Source organism: Protopterus annectens, chromosome 9.part0, assembly GCF_019279795.1.
Source record: "Protopterus annectens isolate FY-2018-M chromosome 9.part0, PAN1.0, whole genome shotgun sequence".
Lineage (NCBI taxonomy): Eukaryota > Metazoa > Chordata > Ceratodontiformes > Protopteridae > Protopterus > Protopterus annectens.
The window spans coordinates 1,035,332,942-1,035,358,905 of record NC_056743.1 but is presented as its reverse complement, the minus strand read 5'-3'; the positions used below and the strand labels follow the sequence as shown (position 1 = coordinate 1,035,358,905).

The window sequence follows — 25,964 nt, the reverse complement described above, 5'->3', positions numbered from 1 at the left end:
TGGGAAGCAATTTGGAATTCTTTATTATGGCCATTGTATGTTTGCATGAATTAAAATTGAAATACGTCACTTTGGCCATTTTTATCACAATCAGACATCAGACATCCTAAAGAAAGTGACTATAACTGATGGTGGGAGAGGCCTGTGTGTAGATGAAAATAACTCTCTCATTTGCTTATTTTAAACAGTTATTAATGGGACTTTGCAGGACTAATGTGCATTTATATGAAGCATATTAAAATATTTTACTGATGCTACTGTGTGTTCATGAGAAGCAAACATTAAATACTTTACTATGGCCATAAGTATTAGTTTTTACCACATCTGAAGTGCACACAGTCAACAATGTTGCTATAATTGCTTGGTATAGGAAATATATATGGGTGAAAATGTCTGACCCTGTTGTCATAATCAAGTTAAATAGTTAATAGTCTGACTTTACCAGACTAGTGCATATTTATGTAAATATATTAGAATACTTTAATGTAGCCATTTATTAAATCCCGACCAGACATGTGAGATGCGCACAGCCAATCATACAGTGGTAATTGGTGAGTAATGACATTAGTGGATTCTAATGATACCAGTTTGTGTGGTCTTTCATGAACAAAATCTTCTGAATTTGGTAATTTTTTTCTATTATAAGTTAGTAAATTTCAATTTGTTTCTTGATGGAAAATGGGTTGAAGACTATTCAGTTTTTGTTTTATTTAACAATACATTTAAAACAATCTGGTAGACAAGTTTACATTTAAAAGAATCAGAAAAATGAATCAAAGAACTCAAGCATTTATGCATGGACCTAAAAAGTTGGTTGGCACATGGTACACGTAGTGAGCAGCTATTCCACCCCGTATCCAAAACTTATACTGTTTCTTTCTGCTATGACTTCCCATATTCAGTTTTCATTCCCATGTCAGCCTTCCCTGTTCAGCTTTACTGTTTTCACTGTCTCTAGCAATCACTATCTGTACTATAGATGATGAAAGGGATCATTCTAGGATAATGCTGTTATTCATTTTTTTGTATTTCATCTTTTTGTTCTGGAATTTACAATATTTTCTACTTCAGGAAATAATGTTTAACAACTTCACCAATTTTCTGAAACAAAGAGTTTCCTTACTATTGCAGGTAATGTCTCTTTAAGACCTGACAGTGTCTTTCTTGAAGAACTGTAGACTTAGCAGCTTCGACTTGGGCAAAGGAATGCAATACTAAAGTAACAAATCTTAGTGCCCTACTTGGTTTTCTCTGTTATTTTATTATGTATATTTACATATATATATATATATATATATATATATATATATATATATATATAGATAGCATTAATCAAAAATGTTGCCTGTCTGTTGTGTGAGATTGTGACATGTTGAACAGTATTATTGCATGTTTCTTACAAATTTTGGCAAAGAACAAATTGAAAGAATGAACAATCCCAGTATATCTGATGGTTAAGGGTTCCTTAAACTTTAGTTCAAATTCATTATGAAATTCCATAAATCTTAAGAAAGATATATTTTGATTGACATTGTATACAGATATATCTAGTATGTGCATGCCACTAGAAATTTAAGTAGTCTGATATACCAGTAAGAAATATGTTTGTGTGCATGCATGTGCTTGTGTCTGTGTGTACATGAGCATGGGCACATAAGGGTATATATATATATATATATATATATATATATATATATATATATATATATATATATATGTTTTGGGATAGTAGTTCAGATACCACATGAAAACAAGGCAAGGTTTACAAACATACAATTCAGTTCTGTAAATTAATGGTCTAGAAGCATTTATTAAGTACGCCTGGATGAATTATTCTAATTATCAATAAAACCTGATTTGTTTACATATTCACTGATAGTCTGTAATGAAATTTCAATTCTGTTTGCTAATAATATGGGTATACAGTTGAAAAAAAAGACATGATATTTTATTTATTGCTTCATGGTACCATGACTTTTATTAAGCCTTGCATTTAAGTTCTGTGTTTGCAAACAGCATTACCGCAAATTAAACTAATTGTGAAAATATAACATCCAAATACTTGCACTTCCATATGTTAGTGTTCACTTACATACATCTGCTTGCTATTGTTTTACAAAATACTTGAATGCCATTCCAGCTGTGTAATTGCTTTTCAATATTAGATATGTATATATACCTGGTTCTTTAAAGATTCAATTTCTGCATTCAGCCTTTGGATATATCGGTTCAGTTCATGAATTTCAGACTTGGTGTTTCGTAGCTCATCATCATATTTCCCTATTGCAGACGATATCTCTGTAATCTGGAATGTATAATGAGAAGTATAAATATTTACCAATGTTTAGAGAATTTTGCTTTAGGGAGTCACGCAAATGCACATCTAGATTTAACAGAAGAATAGTTGCATTCTTAGAAACATGCTTTCTCTGTTGTAAAATCAAAGCAAACTAGCCAAAATCTAATGAGAGCACTCTTTATATGGTTAGCAGAAGTTACTATAACTTCCAAAGAAGTGGAGATATTTTGCTTTCACCATTGCAGATACTCAAATCCTTTTTTCATTTGCTTTGTGCACCAATTAAGAATAAAGCTCTGGAGCCCATTTTGTCTTCTGAAGTCAGATTTAAGACCACATGCTCTTATTTCCATTTAACAACTGTAAGAACTATAGCATACATGTCCGAAGTTTGAATATTTGCACAATTTGTTTTAATTTTTATAATATCAATATACCAGCATTTGGAATTGTCCATAAACATATTTCACTGTGAAAATCTCTATAATTATCTTTGGATTGCATAACGTAATACAATATAATATGAATACATTTTTTACCTTTCTGAATAATCAGTATTGCTACCACAGAAATAGGTCTACAGACATAAAAAGTATCTTTTTATAGAACAAAAATTAATCTTCAGGTTTACTCCACAGATCCACAAACATTGATTTTGGCTTGGAAATGCACATCTAGAAAAATATATTTAATTAAACTCTCGGCGAATATCATTGCTCATCATACAAAAATAAATCTTTTCAGTTTATCGATATTTACCTTAGCCTTGTGGCATGCCTCAACCTCATCACGACTCTTGGCAAGCATAGCTTCATACTGAGACGTTACATCTGCAACAATACCATCCAGGTCCAAATTGCGGCGATTGTCAACCTCAACAATGACTGACACATCATTGATATCATTTTGTAGCTCACGAAGTTGCTAAAAAATACAAATTAACACACCAGCAAAGTTAAATACACAGTGTATATCAAAGTAACTGATAAGAAAGTGTGCATCTTTATCGTAGCACTATTTAAACATGTTCGCTAATCCTGTCAACTAACCTATTTAGAGAACATGTTTTAGCAGTTAAAAACAAAGATACCAGAAACTCGTTAGCCAGACATGCTCAGCAGTGCAAAGATTTTAGAAAGCTCCTATTTTTGGTGGTTTAACAAGCAGATAAAAATACATTTTGGGGACAGTTTAAAGCCTTTCTTGAATATTTAGAATTAAAATGGCAAGTTTTTTTACAGACAGACATGCCACCAGGGCTTAAAGATCATATTTCTGTTAAAAATGTATTGAAATATAAATGTATTTAATTGATAAGCAAACACTATTATTAAATGGGAATAACAGTCCTTTACAATTTTTGTCATTTAATTAATTTGGTTATTGTCTTGGTTGTGTGTTTTATGACATCAGATAGGATTTGTTTTATAAAGTGTTTTTGCAAGATTTTTTTTTTTTGGTCAATGCAGTTTGGGGAACCTGATCCTCAGTACGTTTGCTTATGTCTACTCTTAGTGGAAGCTTTGATATGTTCTCTTTCTCCAAAATAATGGAACAACTTCACAGTCATAGTCTTGCTAGCTGAATTGGAATGGGTTTAATATCTATGGTGCTATATACACTCATCAGCAATAAAAGGATTACATTAATATGGTTCTGTTATTATTAACAATGGTGTGTCACAAAATAATTTTAATATGGAACCCTCCCATTCCTCTAGAAAGTGGAAAACATTGCATTCCACCTTAATATTAAAACTAAGACTTTTAGCATTTCTAATAGTAAGGCACTAATTTCATTACTTTGTATTGAGGGTCACTCTTAATAGACACCATTTTTGTTGTGAGGCTTGAGATAGAAGACTTAAATCCACTTTGATCTGCCTGCCACTGACTCCAATGACATATTCTGACTAGCAATGTATTCTGAGAGAACTTCTTCCTCTTTTACAGGTAATAGACTTGCTTTCAGTATTCGGTTATTAGGTAATGTGAATTTCTTTACTAAGGTTCTGTTCTATGTAAGAATCATCAGATTTTATAAATTGCCATCCACTTGGTACAGCTTATATCTTTAGGCAGAATGTTCCTTTTTAATTTTAATGAGACAACTGATAAAGCTGCAGGAACCCATATTCGAGTGATGGAATAAACACAGGTGGACTTTATTATTAAAAAAACTTCTTTGCTAAAGTACAAATGTAACTTTGGACTGCACAGCAATCAATGAATCTACCACTACATTCAGCAATATGGAATCAGTTTTATTTAATCATTATACAAACACTTTTATTTTATATATATTTTCAGCATATTTTAAGAACTAGCAGGTTAAATGTGATCCACATTTAAAGTCTTAACAGAAAAATGTATACTTCTCACCTCATCATACAGCTGACGAAGAAAATTAATTTCATCAGTAAGACGGTCCACTTTATCTGTCAATTCAGATTTGACCATGAACGCTGAATCAACATCCTGTAACAAAGGGACAAAAACAATTATAAACCTTTTTTATCCAGCTCTTAGCACTATATTTCAGCTGTAGCTTATTACTCAAAAGTACAGAAGGAGCTGAACACTAGATAAGTACCTACTCCTGCCTGACTTATCTTGGAATGTGCTTATCCCAGTATCGGAATTTGTAATGTAGATTTGGCTTTGATCAATATCAAACTAAGAAGCAGACTAAGTTGATGAAACAGCCATTTATAACTTCTCACAAGCGAGACAATCAAAAAGCTTGGGAGAATAAACTGCTTTAAGTTATAATTTAAAAAGGACCACTGTTTCATATTTTGTTGTCAAAATACACTAGATTTTATCTCATTCACTCTACTTGAAGATAAAATATGGTACTGTGTACAATAATCTAAACTGCACATTTCTCCAAATCTATCTTTACTTAGGCAGAAGACAATATTTAAGAAAAAATAGTAATCCAAAATACTTAATTATTTTTTAAATCTGATGTTTTATGTCACTTAAATTTCTGTTGCAGAAGTTTCTTTTGCAAATATTCAAAACCATTGATTCCATGCAAAACAGGGCAAAGGCAATACTGTTTTAACAACCGCTTTCACCACAGCTGAATACAATACTTTCTTACACTGAAGTGAATTCTTAAAATATGTACTTTTTCAAAATAATTTTACATATGATTGATTTAAAAATATTCATAGACCAGTGTCTAGCAAAGCAATATTAATGAATGGCTTTCTATTTTTAAGCCAATGCACTGATATAATAAGATTACAGCTAGTTTTAGTTTGAAGAAGAGTAACAGCACATCATTTTATTGAAGCATGGTATTAACTTATTAACATTGTATAAAGTCTGAAAATGTGCTTATAATATTGTCTCAGAAACTGAAAAAACTTAATGAGTGAGTAAAACAGGCAAATAATCAACAGTAGTTTTAATCTGTACATGAACAAATTGCAGAGAAGTAAATAAGGTGTCATATAATGTTCAGATGTGCAACAGTATAGCTAATATAACCTCTTTTCCATGTGAACCATAACATGTTAGACACAGTTCACAGAAATGAAGATACATTGCATGTCAATGCCGAGGAAACACGTTTTTACACAGGAATTGTTACATGACTGCAGATGGTGAGAGGTAGATTATGCCAGCCACATACTTAAACTCAGAACAGGCATGCCATATACCACCATCTCCCTAAAAATTCCTTTCATTATGAATCAGAATTGTCTTCTATTCGCTTGGGTCCAACTGCTGAGATCTACATCTACGGCATGTTTCCCAACCAAGGGAAGACAGAGGAATGAATATGCCAGATGTACTTTCCTTCAAGATTGCTGTTGACAGTGTATTCAGAATATTAGATATGAAAGCTGTATTGCTTTTATCAGTAAATGCTGAAGCTTGCCCAATTTAAAGATGTAGTCTCAAATATTAGCATTTTGAATTAAAAATATAGAAAAATAAGAAATCCAAAACAAAAGAAAAAAAAACAAAATTTGCCTCATTGGCTGGGAGTCGCATGCCCCTTTCCTCCCAATGTCAATTAAATAAGTATCTCATAGACCTATAGAGAGAGATATAATAGAGGACAAGTCATAGAATAAAGTAGAAAAGCCAGATAGTATGGTAATAAGCCGTTCAGCAAAAACATGAAAAGGGAACTCAGAAACTATTGTCATTCACTGTCAGAGATTTACTGATAGGCTAAATGATACAGTAATTCATTGAATGTGTACCTCAGTAAAACAGATGTGGACATCATGATCAGTACAATATTACCTACATCCAGATCCTTCTGATGCCCCAGTATCTACATCCAGATCCTTCTGATGCCCCAGCTTCTATCTAGTGGTGACTGCTGTGAAGGAAAATAATCTTTTCATCAGTTCTGAATTACAGCTTTAACTTTGGACCCATTAGTGAATAAACATAAACATAATTTTTGAACTTAGGAACTGTTGGCAACAACAGTGAATAAACAATTTAATTGAGATTTGGGCTGGTCCTCACTTAAATATTTAAAATGATTTGTGTTAAGAATGTACACAGTCTACAGTAAAGTGAAAAAAAAGTCTTGAGACTTGAGCCAATCGAACATGAAGTAAAAAAAAACTAAAAACCAAAAACACATCCAGAACCGGAAAGAAGACACACTGCAGCTGTGTAGAAATTTAGCACCTTTGTTTTCTTTTAATAAAACCACAGAACATCATCAGAAGGGCTAAAGTTCTGTACCTTTGCAGTGTATCATCTTTCTGGTTCTTCCTTGTTCTGGATGTGCTTTTGGTTTACAATGCAAGCTAGAATGGGGTACTGTAAATAAGAGTTTCACAAATTTTTTTTAAGATATGTTAAGGAGAATAGGAGAATATGGCAGATATCAATAAATTGTAAAATATATAAAAACGTTACATTTTGTGACTTATAATGACTTTTTTCATTTGTCTTTCTTTGTTTAGTTCATGAAAGTAAATGGTCAAAGCTACATTAATAAGGTTCCCTTGGGTTCTTTCAGTATATTCCATAAATGCAAATGTTCCCACAAAGTTATAAGATGCACTAGAGTAGAGATCTGTAAAAAAGATGATCTGGCTCTTTTGTTTAGGCAGAAAACTTGAGGACCAAGAACTACTAATTAAAATAACAGAGGAAGTTTTGAGCTTATTTTTTGTTTGTGGTGGTATTATACTAGTATAAATTAAAATGTCATTACTTTCAATCCTAGATTTTAAGCTTCATTTCATGAATTAATAAAGTATATGTAAATATTAATGACTGTCTTTTTCTGAATAAACATGTTCCAAACATATGATCTTGCTTTAAAATGTTCAATGTGCTCTGATTAAGTATTTGAAATACTTAACAATCTTGCCTTTGCCATGTACATCAGCTGCTGGTCTGCACATAAGAATGACGATACTGTAAATATGATGATGTGGTAGGCTAAGGAAGTACTACACATGAAGGAACATGCTGAAAAATGGTAGGAAGTATGGATTGTTCAGTCCAACAATTCATCATATCAATAGCTCAATGTACATACTAGCCTTTACTTTAAAATTGGGTTACCTTTGGAGAGTACTTGCAGGAGCAATGCTCAACATTTGTGTGGCTGGTTGGCATGGAAACAGGAAGAATGGTTTAACAAGTAGTAGCGTACTGAAATAAAGCTTCTATCACTTGTCTAAAAGTGGTTGGTGGGACTTGGGCATGTAGGGATCAAGGCAGTGTCTCCCAGCTAATAATGAATAAGGTGGTGATGGGTCTATGTCAGATCATCGAACGGCCACATTGTCGAACATTTCATCTCGTCAACAATGCAGGCCATTGAACCATTCTGAGTAAGACAGAGTTACAGTGGGGATCAGGAAATTTCCCTTTTCCCCACTGCAATGTGATCTCAGAGTTTCTATATATAATTTGCAGGGGGGTGTGGAGGGTACACCCCCTCACATAGGGGCTTTCGATGGCCTGCATTGTTGATGAGATGATGTTTGACAATGTGGCTGTTCGACAAAATGTCAAAAAAGGAACTCCTGCATGTGGGGCAAATGCAGGGCTCAAACCAAGACAATCCAAGCAAAAACCAACAGAGCCAGCATACAGTGACCTGAAATTACTTTATTGGTATAAAACCATAAAAAACAACAAAAGAAACAGACCGGTTTCGGCCAGATCAAATCATAGCCTTCATCAGTGTGAAAAACAAAACATCTATTGTTGCAGCTTAAATAAGCCCATCTACAATCCCATTGGTTGTGTCAGAAATATTCATTCAGACCAGGTGGAAATAATCCACCCAGTTTTACAATCCATTTTTTCTCTTTGGTATTTAAAATAGAGTGCCACCCTGTCTTGTTGGATCGGTTGCCTTTTATAATGTCAATAATCATAAAAGTAAACTTGGCAGATTTGTGAATTAACTGATGTTTGTAGAGTGCATTATTGGCCCTTTTGTTTTTAATATTGCTAATGTGCTCAGAAATTCTAATTCTGAATGATCTGGAGGTTTGACCAACGTAGAATGAGCCACACTGACATGTGGCCAAATAGACCACCCAGTCACTGCTACAGTTGGCAAAAAAATTGAGATCATAAACCAACGAACAATTTCTGCTGGAAAGCTGTTTTGATTTGAACACCTTATCACAATGGATACAGTGACCACATGGAAAACAGCCTATCAATGGGTCACCTGTCAATGTTGTCTGCAAGAATTGTGAATGTCCATCCATAGTACCATGTTTATAGTGGTTAAAAAAAGAACCAAGATTTTTCCCTTTCCGAAATGAAAACAAACATCTATCAGGTATTATGTTTGCTACTTCATGGTCACATTGCAAAATATTCCAGTGCCTATGTACACTCTGTATTAATTGATCAGAATTTCTTGCATAAGTTGTGGTGAACCTAAGGGGTACAGAATTTGTTTTGGCATGTTCCTTGTAGTCCAATAAGTTTTGCCTATCTAAGGAATTTACCAGATTACTAGCACTTGTAACATAACCCATGCCATAACCCCTGGATCTAAATCTGTCGGTGAGATCCTTCCACTGTGTTTGGAATGAAGAATCGTGAGAACAAATACGTTTTATCCGAATAAATTGTGATTTGGGGATATTGCGTACAACATGTGGTGGATGGAAACTCAAGGCATGAAGAATGGTATTATACTCAGGATGTTTCCTGAATACTTCTGTACCTAATGTATGGTCGGGTAATCTAGTGATGGAAACATCTAAAAAAGTTATAATGTTCCTATCATAATGAACAGTAAACTGTAGACCCCAAATGTTATTGTTGAGATAAGAAATAAATAAATGACCTACATGAATTTATTTCTTATCTCAACAATAACATTTGGAGAAATAAGTGTTGCCTGAGGGATGGTACTGGCAAGGTGTGTATGGTCATAAAACTCAGTGATCATGGAATATCTATAAAGCAATTACTCATACTCATAACTCACTGTAAATTGTAAAAATATTATCTACTCAGTGCAGTGTTCAGATTCTCATATATTGTTAATAGGAATTTTGCTTACAATTACAGATAGAATGAAAAACACACAACAAAAGAAAATCTGATATAAAAATCAAAGGCTAGCTAAAATATTCATTGTGCATAACCTATCCATTCAGAAAATAATTAAGTGTCAGATGCTAGCACTACTACAGAATAAAAAGAGTATAATGTGCAAAGTATAAGCAGATGCATAAAATACTCAGTTACATACAAATGTCAAAATAATGTATAAATGGAATGTGTACTGATAAACATCACAATGTCTGGTACTGCAGAGGTAAGGAACAAGGAACTCATACCATGGTGTCCGGCTTCACCAAATATCATGTAATTTATTCTCTACCCCTACGGGGTAGATATTATGCATATCTAATCATTCATACCCATTCAGAGACAGATAAATGGATATCCTAGCAGTCTAACTATGATAAATGGACATGATAAAAATGTGCAATTGTCCAGAAATCATATTTTTATCACCAGTCTACTCATATCCTCAGGAGATTATCTAAACTCTATTGAGGTCATCAGATGTTTATTACCATAACCATTAAATTAGTTATAAAAACTTCATCACATTCAGAAAGAAAGAAAGAAAGAAAAGCTATGCATACTGCACATATACACATACACACACACACACACACACACACACACACACACACACACACATACACACACAGACCGTGTGCACGCACATACACCATGTTTGTCAAACCCGTGCAAAAACAAATTCATGGGGAATAATTAGTAATTTGTAAAATGTCTTTACCAGCAAAATCAACCCAAATCTTTAAGTCTAATTTAAGATTGAACTAGAAAATTTTAATACATTATAATACTAACATCTCTCTTTCTCTATTCTCTCTCTCTCTTATGAGTTGCAGAGTGACTTCATGGGCAGTCACCCCTATTCAGAGAGTTTTCTAGGCAACTGTAGGAAATAGAAGTAGATTGCCAGTCCTTTTTTCCATAGCACACAGGCATGTATTCACACCTATGAGCAATTTAGAGCCCTCAGTTCATTTAATGCATCTCTTTAGAATGTGGAAGGAAACTAACCACCTAAATAAAATCCATGTGAACCTAGGGAAGGTAGGCAAACTCCATCCAGAAGAAATCCTGAGAACCAAATCAGAGATCCTTATATCTGAACATTGTTGTTCATCCATCATTGTCGATGATGACCAAGGACATCAAATTGAGGAGGCTGACTGAGTACGATGTGTCCGGCTGTGGATGATCAGTCTAATGTTGGCTCGGAAAGCTCTACCACATGTTGGGCATGAGTGGTCTGTTGGGTTGGTTGACAATGGCTGTGAATTTACACAGCTTATGCTTTCTCTGTGCCTCTGCAGTCCTGCTCTGCTCATAGGAGGTAGCGCCTTTGCTGATGCAGCTTCGCCAGGAGGGCCAGTCTTGTGCTAGGATTTTCCAGGAGTCCAGGTCAATGCCAAAGCTCTTCAGACAGACTTTCAGCATGTCCTTGAAGCACTTTTACTGCCCGCCTTGTGTGCATTTGCCTCCCACGAGTTCACCATAGAACAGTCTCTTGGGGTGGCATGTCTGGCATACGTACACCTGAATTGGACTCTCCTCAGCAAAGTGTAGATACTTGGCAGTCCAGCTTGAGACAGGACAACTGTGTCAGGTAATTTTCAGCAGCCTTCTTAAGCAGTTCATATGGAAGCAATTCAACTTTTGGGAATGACGCTTGTACACAGTCCATGTCTCACAGGCATACAGTGGTGTGAGCAGTACGACTGCCTTGTACACCTTCAGCTTTGTGGACAGTTTGATGCCTCTCCTCTCTCATACTGACTCCCACAGCTGCCCAAATGTGGAGCTTGACTTGGCGATGCATGTGTCTACCTCATTGTCAGTGTTCACAAATCTGGAGAGTGTGCTGCAGAGGTATATAAACTTGTCAACAGCCTTTTAGATCTCACCTTCACCTGTGATAGTTGGTTCCACATACATCTTCTGTGGTGTAGGCTGATACAAAACCTCAGTCTTTTTAGTACTGATTGTGAGGCTGAACTTTCTGCAGGCAGTGGAAAAACAGTTCATACTTTGCTGCATTGGGGCCTCTGCGGCAGCATTGAGTGTGCAGTCATCATCAAACAGGAAATCACGCACAAAATCTTCTTCAACCTTGGTCTTGCCCTGTAGCCTCTGCAGGTTGAAAAGTCTGCCATCGGTCCTGTATCTGATCTTGATGCTGGTTTCTTCGTCATTGCAGAAGCCATCTGACAGCATGGCCAAGAACATCATGCTGAACAGAACTGAACATCTAATACTAATACGAAAACATGCAGCCTCACTGGTGGCTTAGAGGGATAAAGCTCTGATTACCACCCAGTGACTTGAGTTTGATTAGTGGCTTGGGTGTTATACAGCACAAGCAGGGCATTTGGGCATGTCTACCCCAGAGTTCAGGAGTATGGCAGTGTGTATCTACAGGAGCTTTAGCAGAAAATTGAGTTTAGAAAGAACATACCAGGCTGGGGAGGCAGCAGGACAGGAAAAGGTGTGGCCATCCGATGGGCCAGATACAGGGTATATGTCAGGCTACTCATTATGTCCTGCTAGCCTAAAACAGTGCCTCTAGCATGCAGAATAAAGGACTTAAGGTTAGAAAACACAGAAACTCAGTAGGATGATTGCAACCATTCCTAGGTGCTTGTCTAGGCTGAGTATAAGTAAATATATGAGATAGATGTGTCCTTGGACATGGAAGAATGAATGAGTCAATTGAGCAAAGTGCAGTGAAGACACTTGATGATCAAGGGGCATCAGCAAAAAAAAAATACCTGACACTACTAAACAAAATTGTATAGTTCTTGTCAAAACTAGACTACAATACTATTCACATCTGCAAGAAAGGCCGTACAGGAAAACTTCCATCAGCTATATACAGTCCCAGAGCCTTATTTGATAGACAAACTATGTAGTTATTGCAAGCAAGTGAAATGGATAGGAAACAGTAATCCAAACTAAAATAAATAAATATATGAAAACCAAAAAACGGTCACAGCAGCAGTTGAGTGAAACACCAACAGTTTATTGAAGACTACTTGAAGCGCTTTTCATTTGCTGAATATGCAAACTTCATCAGAAGTAAAAAACTAAAGATACAACATCCATTTTAAAAACTCATTCAGAAAACAGCGGGACAGTCAAACCAATTATTACCTGCTTGCACATGATTTACTTAAAGTGATACACAAATCTAAAACAGTAATGAATACTGCAGTATACCGACACAGTCTTATACATAAATTCTCCATATGGCAACTAGGAGAAATAAAACCTGTTATGTAAAACACAGTGGACATATGATGTTACTAAATAACTTACCACCCTATTACCATATGTGGTAAAAAATTAAGAAAGAAGATGAAAATAAAAATAAATCTAAAAATGAAAATCGAAATAACAATAAAAATAAAAATTATAATGTCATGTTACATTCCTCTACAAAGTCGACCTCCTGGCTAATTATACGAGAAGCCCTAATTAGTTGACCCTTGATGACAGAACGTTTCTGATGAAACGGATGACAACTAGAAAAATGGAGGAAAGAATTAGAGTATGTACTTTTCCTCTGTATTTTGGCTGTGTAACATCCCAGTGTTCTATTCATACTCAGCCAAATAAACAAGTACGCTATGGTCTCTGTGTCAAATGTAGATGTAAATTCCAAAAATTGTGTAGATTGATTAAATGATTCCAGAACATGTCTGCTGATTTCATGGCCTTCTTTTAACAAGATGAAAATATCATCAAGGTATCTAGTGTAAAACACAAGGACTTTTTGGACATTATTGTTCCTAAATACAAACTCCGATTCCCAGTAAGCCATGACCAAATTAGCTACACTGGTGCCGCATGAGAACCCATAGCTATACCTACTTTTTCAAGGTAGAAGTCTTTACTGAACATAAAAAAATTGTTTGATAGTACTAAGTCCAATAATTCAATCACCAATGATATCTCAGCACTTGAGGCACCATGTTTATTCAACATGAGGCCTACCCATTCAATGCTAGGGATACAAGTGTACAGGTCTTTGACATCAATAGTGAGAAAATTATAATTCTCATTGTACTGTAAGCTGTTAATTTTTGCCAGAAAGGACCATGAGTCTTTAAAAATTTGGTCCTCAAAGGCTGAATATTTCTGCAGAATAGCGTCAACGACCTTAGCACAAGAGTAGGTGGGTGATCCTCGACTATCAACTAAGGGTCTCATGGGTGGATTGAGTGGGTCCTTGTGTATTTTAGGAATACCAAAGAGGTATGGATATCTAGGATAAGATGTTGTCATATAATTGAACATATCCTGTTCAATTCTGCCCTCTATGTACATATCATTGACACAGGTCCTGATTAGGCTATAAGCCTTATTAACCTCCGAATGAGAACTCAATTGGTAAGCATTACTAGATAGTAATCTTATCATACGTTCAGTGTAATCAAGATTTTCAAACACTACCAAGCCTCCACCTTTGTCGGGTTTACAAATACGGATATCCTGGGATTGAATATACTGTAGATATTCACGTTCCTCACTAACTGTATTGAAAGAGTAGTTAAATTTAAAACTACTCTTGACAACCTGCCTGATGTCAAGTTCACATAGTTGTTCGAAAACTTGTAAAACCGGATGTAGTGGTGGGTTGAATGTACTAGAGACACGAAAAGTATTCACACATGGTGCATCTACAAAATTACCAAACAACAAGTGAAAGTTCAACTTCCTAGTAAAAGACTTAATTTCAATAACTGACCTAACCAAGTCTAAATGCTGCAAAGGTACGTAAGTATACCCCTTTGATAAGAAGTCCACAATGTCCGGTAGTGGTAATAGTAATGGTAGTTTATTTGGCCAAATGTGTATGCTGCCCTGCCTTTTATATAGGCAAGATGGAGCGTACACTCCATGATAGAATGTATGAACACCTTTATGCTATAGGTCATAATAAAATGGACAATGCCTTGGCCAAACACATTCAGTTAAACGTTGACCACAAATTTAAATTTATGGTCATAGATCAAGTGTTTCAAGACATTAGAGGTGGTCCTACATCCCTCAAACTGGAAGAGCTTGAGCTTTCCTGGCAAATTAAACAATGCATATACTTTTCCAGGTCTCAATGAGTCTTGCTCCATTAGTAGCATCCTTAAATTGGGGAGTTTGCAAAGATGACATCCCATAATAGTCAAATGCTTGTAGTCTGATTCAGTTTTTAAGTCTGTCCAGCGTTTAAAGTCAATTTTTAACCTTTAAGGTATTAGTTAATATGCCTATGTTACTTGGTTGTTTATATGTAACATGACATTATAATTTTTATTGTTATTTCAATTTTCATTTTAGATTTATTTTTATTTTTATTTTCATCTTCTTTCTTAATTTTTTACCACATATGGTAATAGGGTGGTAAGTTATTTAGTAACATCATATGTCCACTGTGTTTTACATAACAGGTTTTATTTCTCCTAGTTGACATATGGAGTATCTATGTATAAGACTGTGTTGGTATACTGCGGTATTCATTACTGTTTTAGTTTTGTGTACCACTTTAAGTAAATCATGTGCAAGTAGGTAATAATTGGTTTGATTGTCCCACTGTTTTTTGAATGAGTTTTTAAAATGGGTGTTCTATCTTTAGTTTTTTACTTCTGATGAAGTTTGCATATTCAGGAAATGAAAAGCGCTTCAAGTAGTCTTCAATAAACCGTTGGTTCACTCAACTGCTGCTGTGACCGTTTTTTGATTTTCATTTCTTTGGTTTGCCATTAAATAAATATATACAATACCTCAGGTCTAGATAGGGTTACCACCTGTCCCACTTTGCGAGGGACAGTCCCTCTTTGGGTAGTTGTGTCCTGCAAAAAAATTGTAAAAATGGCAAATGTCCTAAGATTTTAGGACAAAATTATTTCCTATATTTTATGTAATAGTTGCATAAAACAGTTATTCTGTATCTGAAACACCTAACTGTCATAAGAAACAGAATAATAAACTAAATGCTGCAAGAATAAGCTTTTATTTAGGAAAAAAATTGAAGTTTTGTCCTTTGTATTGGCTGTGGGTATGTTTTGGCCTACTAAATCTGATGTTTGTACCAAAAATGTCCCACTTTGGGCATTTGAAAAGGTGGCAACCCTAGGTCTAGATAGTACAGGAGTTGTCCTGCACCCTATCTTAATTAATGACTTATAACTTTGCACTCATCATAAACTGAATCTCTAAACATGCAGTATTTGATATCTCATATAAGATAAACCTGACCGCCCCTCCCCCGTGGTCATGCTTGTGTACACCAATGTTAGCTTAACTATTTATATGTAGTTACAGATATAAAGAGAGATGTATACAGACAGGGAAACAGACAGGTAGACATCCCACACATTCACAAAGATATGGGAAAAGTGATCTTTCTTCAATAATTTATTACATTTCTATATCTCACATAAACAACCAAATATATATAACTATATATATAAAGTGTTCCATGTAACAATGCATTATAAAATCAGCATGAGTACTGAAGGATATAAGATAACAGTAAAAAAGATAAAATGCATATTTTATCAGTGGTATTCCCCTCCAAAAGGTAATTAAATTGAGATCCATTATTCCCTATTATAAAATGATAAATATAACATGACTGTAGAAAGGTTGAAAGCAGAAGCTATTGCATGTTGTTGTGAAGGAAAAGAAAGTTATATCTTACAGAAGCTTTCTTTAAGACTTACTTTTTTCATCATAACAAACTCATTTTCACCAGAAGTGCGTTTGCATATTTCATCTTCATATCTAAAAAAAGTAAATTGGAAACATGACCATCAGAACTGATGTAAGGTAGTGTGTTATTTCTGAATATCCACACTGATGCTTCTTTCTAATAATTAAGTGGTTGATATTTCCACCACACTCTTCCAGGACCCAGCATTCACATCTAAACTCTACTATTTAGCTATGTTAAAATGTCATTTTTACTGAATTTATTGTTGACCTTTTTCTGAGAGATGGCTTAAATAGTTTGCACTGGTCCAGTTCACTTATGTGTAATAAATAAATTACCCAATTCCGTTTTGCTTCTGTTGTCATGTTTCAGTCTAATGTATACAAAATCAAATTAGTGTACTGGATTATGTTTGTTTCTAGTGAACAATGGTCAGTAATGTAGAACTAGCAGAAGAAATGCCTATGAGTAAATAAATATTTTTCTCACATTGTCTTTTTATCATTTTATTCATTGTGCAAGGGAATTCCCTGATATGCATGTTGGTACTCAGTGAGCAAATGAGCAAACAAAATAATATGACAGAATTTTACCCCTTTGTACAATTGGGATAGTCAGTACCTATGTAGTGTTATCTCTCACAGCACCAACTGCTGTTTTCCCAAACTGTTGCACATATATTTCAGTGGAATGAATGCATGGCCTCCATGATCCATGTTGCACTATAACATGCCTACATGATCCATGTTGCACTATAATATGCCGAGATGATCCATGTTACACTATGAAATGCATGCATGATCCATGTTGCATTATAACATGCCTATATGATCCACATTACACTATAACATGCCTACATTATCTATGTTGCACTATAATATGCCATGATCCACATTACACTACAACATGCCTACATGATCCATGTTGCAGTATAATATGCTTACATGAGCCATGTTACACTATAACATGCCTAAATGATCCATGCTGCACTGTAGCATGTCTACATGATCCATGTTGCACTATAACATGCCTACATGATCCATGTTGCATTATAACATGCCTAAATGATCCATGTTACACTATAACATGCCTGCATGATCCATGTTACATTATAATATGGCTATATGATCTATGTTACACTATAACATGCCTACATGATCTATGTTGCACTATAATATGCCTACATGGCCCACATTGTACTATAACATGCCTACATGATCCATGTGATACTTTAACATGCCTGCATGATCCATGTTGTGATATAATATGCCTATATGCTCTATGTTCCCCAATAACATGCCTAGGAACTCAAAATAGTATTACCAAATAAGACCAATTACCAACAAAAAGATAATGTTAGAATTAGACGGTCACCAGCTAAATGTTGTCAAGCAATAGTATTTTATAAGAGCTTTCATCCTATTATTAGGACTTCATCAGAATGATAAAATAGTCTCACTCTAGCCCTCACAGTTCAGTATAAATAAATAATGTAGGGAAGACCCACCTACATATCCTAATTCATTAATTATCCAATAAATACTTGCAGAGACATACCTATGTTACACATGAAATGTACAAAATATAAAAAATATAAAAAACATAACATTTAACATATTGTATATAAAGCTTTACATTTCAAAATAGAAAGAACAATCTATGTCTTTAAGTATTTATTGGATAATTAATAAATTAGGATATGCAGGAGGGTCTTCCCTACATTATTTCTTTATATAGAACTGTAAAGGCTAGAGTGAGATTATTATATTATTCTGATGAAGTTCTAATAATAGGATAAAAGTGCTTAATAAAATATTATTGCTTGACAACATTTGGCAGTAAAACCCACCTACATATCCTTAATTATCCAATCAATACTTAAAGAGACCTACATATTTTACCCATGAAATATACAAATATAAAAAATATAAAAACATAACATTTAACATATTGTATATAAAGCTTTACATTTTAAAATAGAAAGGACAATCCATCTATTTAAGTATTTATTGGATAATTAACGAATTTGGATATGTGGGTGGGTCTTCCCTACATTATTTCTCTATACAGAACTGTGAAGGCCAGAGTAAGAGTATAATATTATTCTGATGAAGTCCTAATAATAGGATGAAAGCACTTAATAAAATATTATTGCTTGACAACATTTGGCTGGTGACTGCCTGGTTCTAATGTTATCTTTTTATTGACTATAACATGCTTACATGATCCATGTTGCCCTATAACATGCCTACATGATCCATGTTGCACTATAACATTTCTACATAATCCATGTTGCACTATAACATATATACATGATCTATGTTGCACTATAACATTTCTACATGATCCACAATACACTATAACATGCCTACATGATCCATATTGAACTATAACATGCCTACATGATCCATGTTGCACTATAACATGTCTACATGATCCTTGTTGTATTATAGCATGCCTACATGATTCGTGTTGTACTATAAAGTGCCTACATGATCCATGCTGTACTACAGCATGCCTACATGATTCCTGTTGCACTATAATATGCTTACATAATCCATGTTGCACTATAACATGCCTACATGATCCATGTTACACTACAACATGCCTACATAATCCATGTTGCACTATAATATTTCTGCATGATCCACGTTACACTCTAACATGCCTACATGATCCACATTGAACTATAACATGCCTACATGAGCCATGTTGCACTATAACATTTCTACATGATCCACATTACACTATAACATGCCTACATGATTCATGTTGCACTATAACATGCCTACATGATTTGTGTTGCACTATAACATGCCTACATAATCCATGCTGCATTATAGCATGCGTACATGATCCATGTTTCACTATAACATGCCTACATGATCCATGCTGCACTATAACATGCCTACATGATGCATGTTGCACTATAACATGGTATGGTATGGTGCAGACCTAAGTGCTTATTCTACAAACTCACAAAGTGACACTGTTTGCATGCCTACCTGGTTTTGTAGTCTTCCACCACATCTTGCATTTGCTTGCACTCCTTCTCCAGCTTTTCTTTTTCATCATTTATTACGTCCAGCTGTTTTTTGAGGCTGTTTATGAATGATTCAAGCATTGGTTCGATATTGGATTTTACTTTCTTCTGTTCTTGTTCCTGCAACAGTGCCCACTTTGTTTCCAGTAGTTTATTCTGTTTTTCCAATACTTGCACCTGTCATCCAGCACACATGTATAAAGGCCAGATTATAAAAATGCCAAATAAAAGCAATTTTGTAAGTTTTGTAAAAAAAAATGTAGTATTGAGTGATAATTCATGAAAATTACTTAAGTATTTGATCATTAGTATAATCAAAAGAAACAAAGCTTCATTTGAAGTAAAACTCTGAGCAACACGGATAAGAGTAATAAGGCCTTCTACAACCACATCTGAAATATGAAGGGAAATAAACAATAATACAGCATGATAGAAGAACATGGTTTCACCATAACAGAGCCAACAGGTGTTGCTATCATACTAGGACACAGCTGTTGGTATTATACCAGCACACAGGTGTTGGCATCATACTAGCACACATATGTTGCTATCATATTAGCACATGGATGTTGCTATCATACTAGCACACATATATTGAGCAAATTTAAAGCTTCTTTGGGAAATCCCATCCACTTTCTCCCTGCTGCAATGTCTCACTCAAAACTACTCTAAAGTGATAAACTCTGGCCTCAGTAAAGTCAGAAATGACAGCTCCATAGGACCTCATGAGATAACAGAAAGCTTACTTTGTGCATTCAAAACAGACTAGTATACCCCAGTATTTACATTCTTAAAATAGCATTTCAAAAACTGGATGTTCCTGATATCTGAAATCAGGCTATTGTGATTTTAATCCACAAAGGATGCCCTTCTACAAACCCCAGACTGCAAGCTAGGAGTAGTCACTGAATCCCCAACTGATTTAGTCACTCTGCAGGAAGGTATGTCTGAAATAAATAACTGGTGTCAAAATCCTGTTCTGAAACTAAATGCCAACAAAAATCATTACAGTATTTTTTGGGAAGTCATCTACCTCAGGGAACAACCACATTGGCAATATACCCCCAAGAGTTGACTCAGTTATTTCAGATTATTTGGGATTTGAGAACATATGTGGACAGTGACCTAACTTTTGACCAAAGTGTCTATTGCTGTAAGAAAATCCTTCTGTATTGCACAGCTTATAAACTGTCTTTGGAACAAAAATCTATCCCACCAACAAGTTCTATTAATGTCACAGACCAGATTGAGGCCTTGCGTGTTGGTTGTGTGAGTGGAGCTTGACTTACGGATGTGCAGCAACTCCATCAAGGCTGGGTCTGAGATACCTTGTAAGCCAGGCACAGGTTACCTCTGAGCAGCCTGTATGAGACTGAGTACAGGGACAGGGCTTTTAGCTTATTTGTATAAGATAGGTGTTTGAGAACCTGGATTTTCCTGGTCAGGAACCTCTGTGGTCTCTCCAGCTGTTGCATGTACTTGGCAAGGTACATGCTGAAGGGAACACTGTACTCAGTAGTGGGTCTGATAAAGGAGGAATACAGAGATGTTATGACCTCCTTGTTCCTGGATGAAATACCCTTCCTTATGAGGTGGACCATGCAGAAAACCTTCCTTACAATGGAGGCAATGTAGTGGTCAAAATTCAGGTTGCTATCAACCTGGGTGTAAAAGTCCCTCACAACTGATTGGGTGCTTATTACGTTATTATTAATGTGATAAATAGAGGGGATGCCATTTTCCCCAAAGGGGATAATGATGTATTTCTTGGCATTCAGTTTGATGTTATGCTTTTGGCACCAGTCATTAGTTTGGGTAAGGCCCTCTTGCAGGCTGTTCACATCATTAGGGAAATATAAGACAGCACCCAGCTTGCAGTCATCTACAAACTTGGTCAGCCACAGACCATTGTTTAAGCTTGCACCTCAGAAAACTATATCCCAAGCAGCAGAGGCCCCAAGACTGATCCTTGTGGTACACCACTCATTATGGGTCTACTATTAGAGGTGGCTTCCCCTGTTTTGACTTCCCCTATTTTGACTGAGTGGGTTCTATCAGTGAGGCAGTTAGCTACCCATCTGGTAAAATATGAGCTGATGTCTAGCTGGGAGAGTATATCTATTATGCCTGAGTGGGGAATAGTGTCAAAGGCTTTGGCTAGGTCAAGGTAGGCAGTGTGCACTGTCTTCCCCTCGTCCATGGCTTAGGTGACTGTTTCAAAAAAGTTGACTAGGTTTAACTGGCATGATCTCCTTTTCACAAAACCAAACTGTGTGGGGTCAAGCATTTGGATATTGCCAATGTCCTTGTTTATAAGGTCCATGATAATGCATTCCATGGCCTTGCAGATCAGGATAGGTAGGCTGATGAGCCTATAATTGTCTGGGTTATTGAACACTTCACCTTTGTGTAGAGGGATGACAGTGGCTGTCCTCCATTCAGCTGGGATGAAGCCAGTGATCAGGAAAAGTGATGTCATTCCATATCCAGCACTGAGAGGATGGAACTCTCACAGCAACTTGTTCTGTTTTGTTTTCTTTGGAACCTGATATAAAGATCTATGACATTTTTCAGCGTCAGTTCAGTTGAGTTAGTTCAGTTGTTCATTTCATTCTATTAGAAGCTCTTCACCTTGCCTTTAGCTAGGGAACAGTTATTCTTTAGACAGTCAGGAAATACAGTGAAAGTACTTGAGTAATGTTTTTCTGCAGCTGTTTGAATCTGTCCAGCTGTGTTACTTTTATTTCTTCTGTGATTAAAATGCTGGTGTTTATCATAGTTAGATATTTAGTATTTTCATGTTTTCTATTTTATTGTTTATTATTAAATATTTTTACACCTTTCATTGTGGCTGGTCTTTTAGAGAATACTTTTAACATCTTGAGAGTACTTGTGCTTATTCTAGTGTAGCCTTGGCCATGCCAAAAAGCCTGGCTACTCTACCATTTATGTTAGTATTGATTTTACTCAGTATATGGATACCCTTGTAAGAGCCTAACAATGGTTGACTGGTAGCAGCAAAGTTACCTTATAGTCTGGGCAGAAGGGGTGCAGTTAGTAAATCTGTACCAGCCTTTGCCAAGAGAGTATGTGTGTGTGTGTGTGTGTGTGTGTGTGTGTGTGTGTGTGTGTGTGTGTGTGTGTGTGTGTGTGTGTGAGTGTGTGTGTGTGTGTGTGTGTGTGTGTGTGTGTGTGTGTGTGTGTGTGTGTGTGTGTGTGTGTGTGTGTGTGTGTGTGTGTGTGTATGTGTGTGAAAATCAAATACTCAGGTCAGCTACTTGGAACTGGGACACAATGCTCCAAAGTGAGTCTTGTTTCAGATCTGGAAAGACAGATAATCCAGTCCCAGGTCAGAAGCGTGTTCCCTGTATGCTCCTTGGGGAAACTGTACTTGAAGCAGAGATCTACATCTTAAAATACTGTATAAATCCATCCCTGTTATTAGTGACCATCTCTCACCTGTGTCATTGGTGATGATTGAGGCCTCTTGATTACTGGCCTGGGGTAAACAGAGGCCATCCCACTCTCTGTGGATGCAGACTCAGGAAATAAAACAAACGTGGGTTATGTTTTTTTAGAGATTTTACTTGCATGATCCAAGGGTATTCCTTGGCCAGTGCCTAATTGCATAGTGATGTGTTGACATTTAATTTGTCAACTTTTTTTGTTGATGTTACCAAAGCCAACATTTGATTTGGGAATATCTATTATATTTGGCATACCTATATCTAGATCTATAGTAATATATGTGTATATATATATATATATATATATATATATATATATATATATATATATATATATATATATATATATATATCTGTGTGTGTGTGGATGTGCAGTCAATATGGTCACCTTCAAGGTCCTTCCTGCAGGGATGTGAAAGAGAATAGATGTACAATTGGATGAAGGCAGTTTTATGTTACTGGTGAATGGTTGAAATGTGTTTGGATGGAATAATGGCAGGCCAATGTGTTATTGTTGAGATAGCTTTAGCAGATTAACATTTATAGTCTGTTGCTTTATTTGGTCTTGTGCTCATTAGCTGTTACTATAGGGAACATCTGTGAGATTTTAGCACTCCAAGAATTGAGAATATACCTTTACCCCACTGCTGTGTGATCTCAGATTTGGCATATTTACAGTGGCATGGGTGTTGGGTCACAGCCCCCCAACATGAAGGGTACAAATACCATTTAATGTCAGCTGGATTCCTCAGTTTCTCAATGCGCAGAGCTAATGTTTTCATGTGCAATTACACAAATCTATTTGCTTACATGCATAAAAAATTAAATTAACAGTATCTGAACAATTTGTTTGTGCAAACACACCATCTGTTCAAATGTGAGATGGTTTCGTCCACCCTTTATTATTCTCATTCTATGATTACTGTATTTTGGTGAAAGAGTAATTTTATTTTTAAAATAACACTTTATCTTTCAAAAGAATCCCATAGTCTCACAGAAAGACTAGTACAAATTGATCAAACTATCACACTTGAGCAGCCAAAAATTAGTAAACATAATGCCTAATTCAAGTAAAAGTAAAATATAAGAATGACACAAGCCCGTGTGTGTGTGTGTGTGTGTGTGTGTGTGTGTGTGTGTGTGTGTGTGTGTGTGTGTGTGTGTGTGTGTGTGTGTGTTTGTATGCATAATAAAAAGTACCACCCTGCTGAGCTTAGCCAGTCAAAAAAACATAAACATGTAACTGAATCATATATTCTTTATTATATAACCTTGCACAAGTTTGATGTAGAATTAGGTGTCACAATTAACATAATTTAAACTTTCTACTTCATAGAGATGAGTGGTTGCATTTCTAGCATAAAGATTGTTTTAAGGTTTAGTGATACATTTTTGGTCTAGCTTAAAGACAAACAAATATCTGAGTGACGGATATGTATCTGAAAATAGTACTTTGTCCTTATATGCTATAACAATAATAATAATAATAATAATATGTGCATGTATTGCTTCCTTGAGTTATACAATATTTTGTTCTTTTTTCAGACTATCTTTAGAAGACGTAAAGGTAATTGGAAGTCAGTAATTCATCTTATTAACTGACATACACTATTGAACTGGTACATACAGGTCTGGTCATTTTGATAAAGAGCAGTACCTTATAAAAATATACTGCATTGTACTTTTATTATGAACTATTTAAAATCCCTCATTTGAATTCCTTACAATCCAAGCAAGTTAAGCTCTCATACTCACAGAGATTAGATGGTACATAGATCAGCTTACATGAGACCTAGAACTCTGCTTGGGTCACAAATGGGATAAGTAAGCAGATAGGGGATACACAAATGGACAACTTGTGTCACACCAAACATAATGTCTGTTTTACAGCCTGGAAAGCAAAGAAGATTAACAACATGTGCTCCTTCATTTCACCTGCAATTGTTATGGAAAGGAAATTTGTCACCCCATGTGAATGTTATAGTACTCAGTGCTCTGATTTACTGTGACACATCTTCATGTATAGTACAGTGAGAAATAGAGTCAGACAGTGAGAGATGTCCTTACCTTGTCAATGAAGGAGGCAAATTTATTGTTGAGGGTTTTGATTTCGTCTTTCTCATGTGTTCGGAGTATCCCAATGGATTGATCAATGTCCAGTTTTATAGGAGCCAGCAAGTTCTTGTTAAAAGATACAGCAGTAATGACAGGAGTGTAGCCTGCATTACTTCCCCCACTAGTTAAGGATCCCCCAGATACTGCTGGGGTGGAACTCAATTTATATGCAGATTTGCTCTGTACCCCATTTATGAGATCACCAGCTAAAGGTCCAGAAGAGCTGAACCCACTGCTTTGCTGACGGATAGATGGGCCTACTTTTGTCGAGTTACCACCACTGGTCACTTTGTACACTGCACTGCTGTATGATGTCATAGCTGCTCCTTGGATTTATCAATCAGTAATTCAGAACAACCAGGGAAGAGAACAGAACTGCCAGAAAACAAGCAAAACCCCAATCTGTAGTGGCAAGACGTTGCTCTTTTATCCTCTGCCCCTAGAACTGGGTGTGGTTGCAAACTAATTTTTCTACTTTAGACATAAACATGAAACAATGGAATGGTGCTAGTCTTGCTCTGCCTGTTCTGTTATAATTTCGGGTATGCATACCAAGCTTGCTGGACATCCCTAAGGTTTCTAAGTTGTGCTTTAGATCTGCTTTATGACAACAATTAAACCTATGCTTTCAGTAGCTTTGTTTATCATTACTGACACGTTATTTTGGCTCGCTGAAACTCATGAAAGTAATCTGTAAATCATGAAAATCACAAGAATGTCTGGAATATAGAGTTTATATAGTAAGAACACACACACACACAGTGCTTGCTTT

General features: G+C 35.6%; 1 protein-coding gene across 1 annotated transcript in view; it reads right to left on the bottom strand.

The window, feature by feature from the left end:
- The window catches only part of LOC122811774 (keratin, type II cytoskeletal 8-like), a 51,887-nt gene extending 26,273 nt beyond the window's left edge, over window positions 1-25,614 (bottom strand). Inside the window, exons 1-6 of the mRNA XM_044083832.1 lie at window positions 25,145-25,614; window positions 19,573-19,787; window positions 16,578-16,638; window positions 4,681-4,776; window positions 3,059-3,223; window positions 2,180-2,305 (exon numbers count right to left, since the gene is read on the bottom strand). Of these exons, the coding sequence (XP_043939767.1) occupies window positions 2,180-2,305; window positions 3,059-3,223; window positions 4,681-4,776; window positions 16,578-16,638; window positions 19,573-19,787; window positions 25,145-25,510 (1,029 nt within the window). The 5' untranslated portion in view covers window positions 25,511-25,614. The remainder of the gene's footprint in view (window positions 1-2,179; window positions 2,306-3,058; window positions 3,224-4,680; window positions 4,777-16,577; window positions 16,639-19,572; window positions 19,788-25,144) is intronic.
- Between the last annotated feature and the right edge of the window lie 350 nt (window positions 25,615-25,964).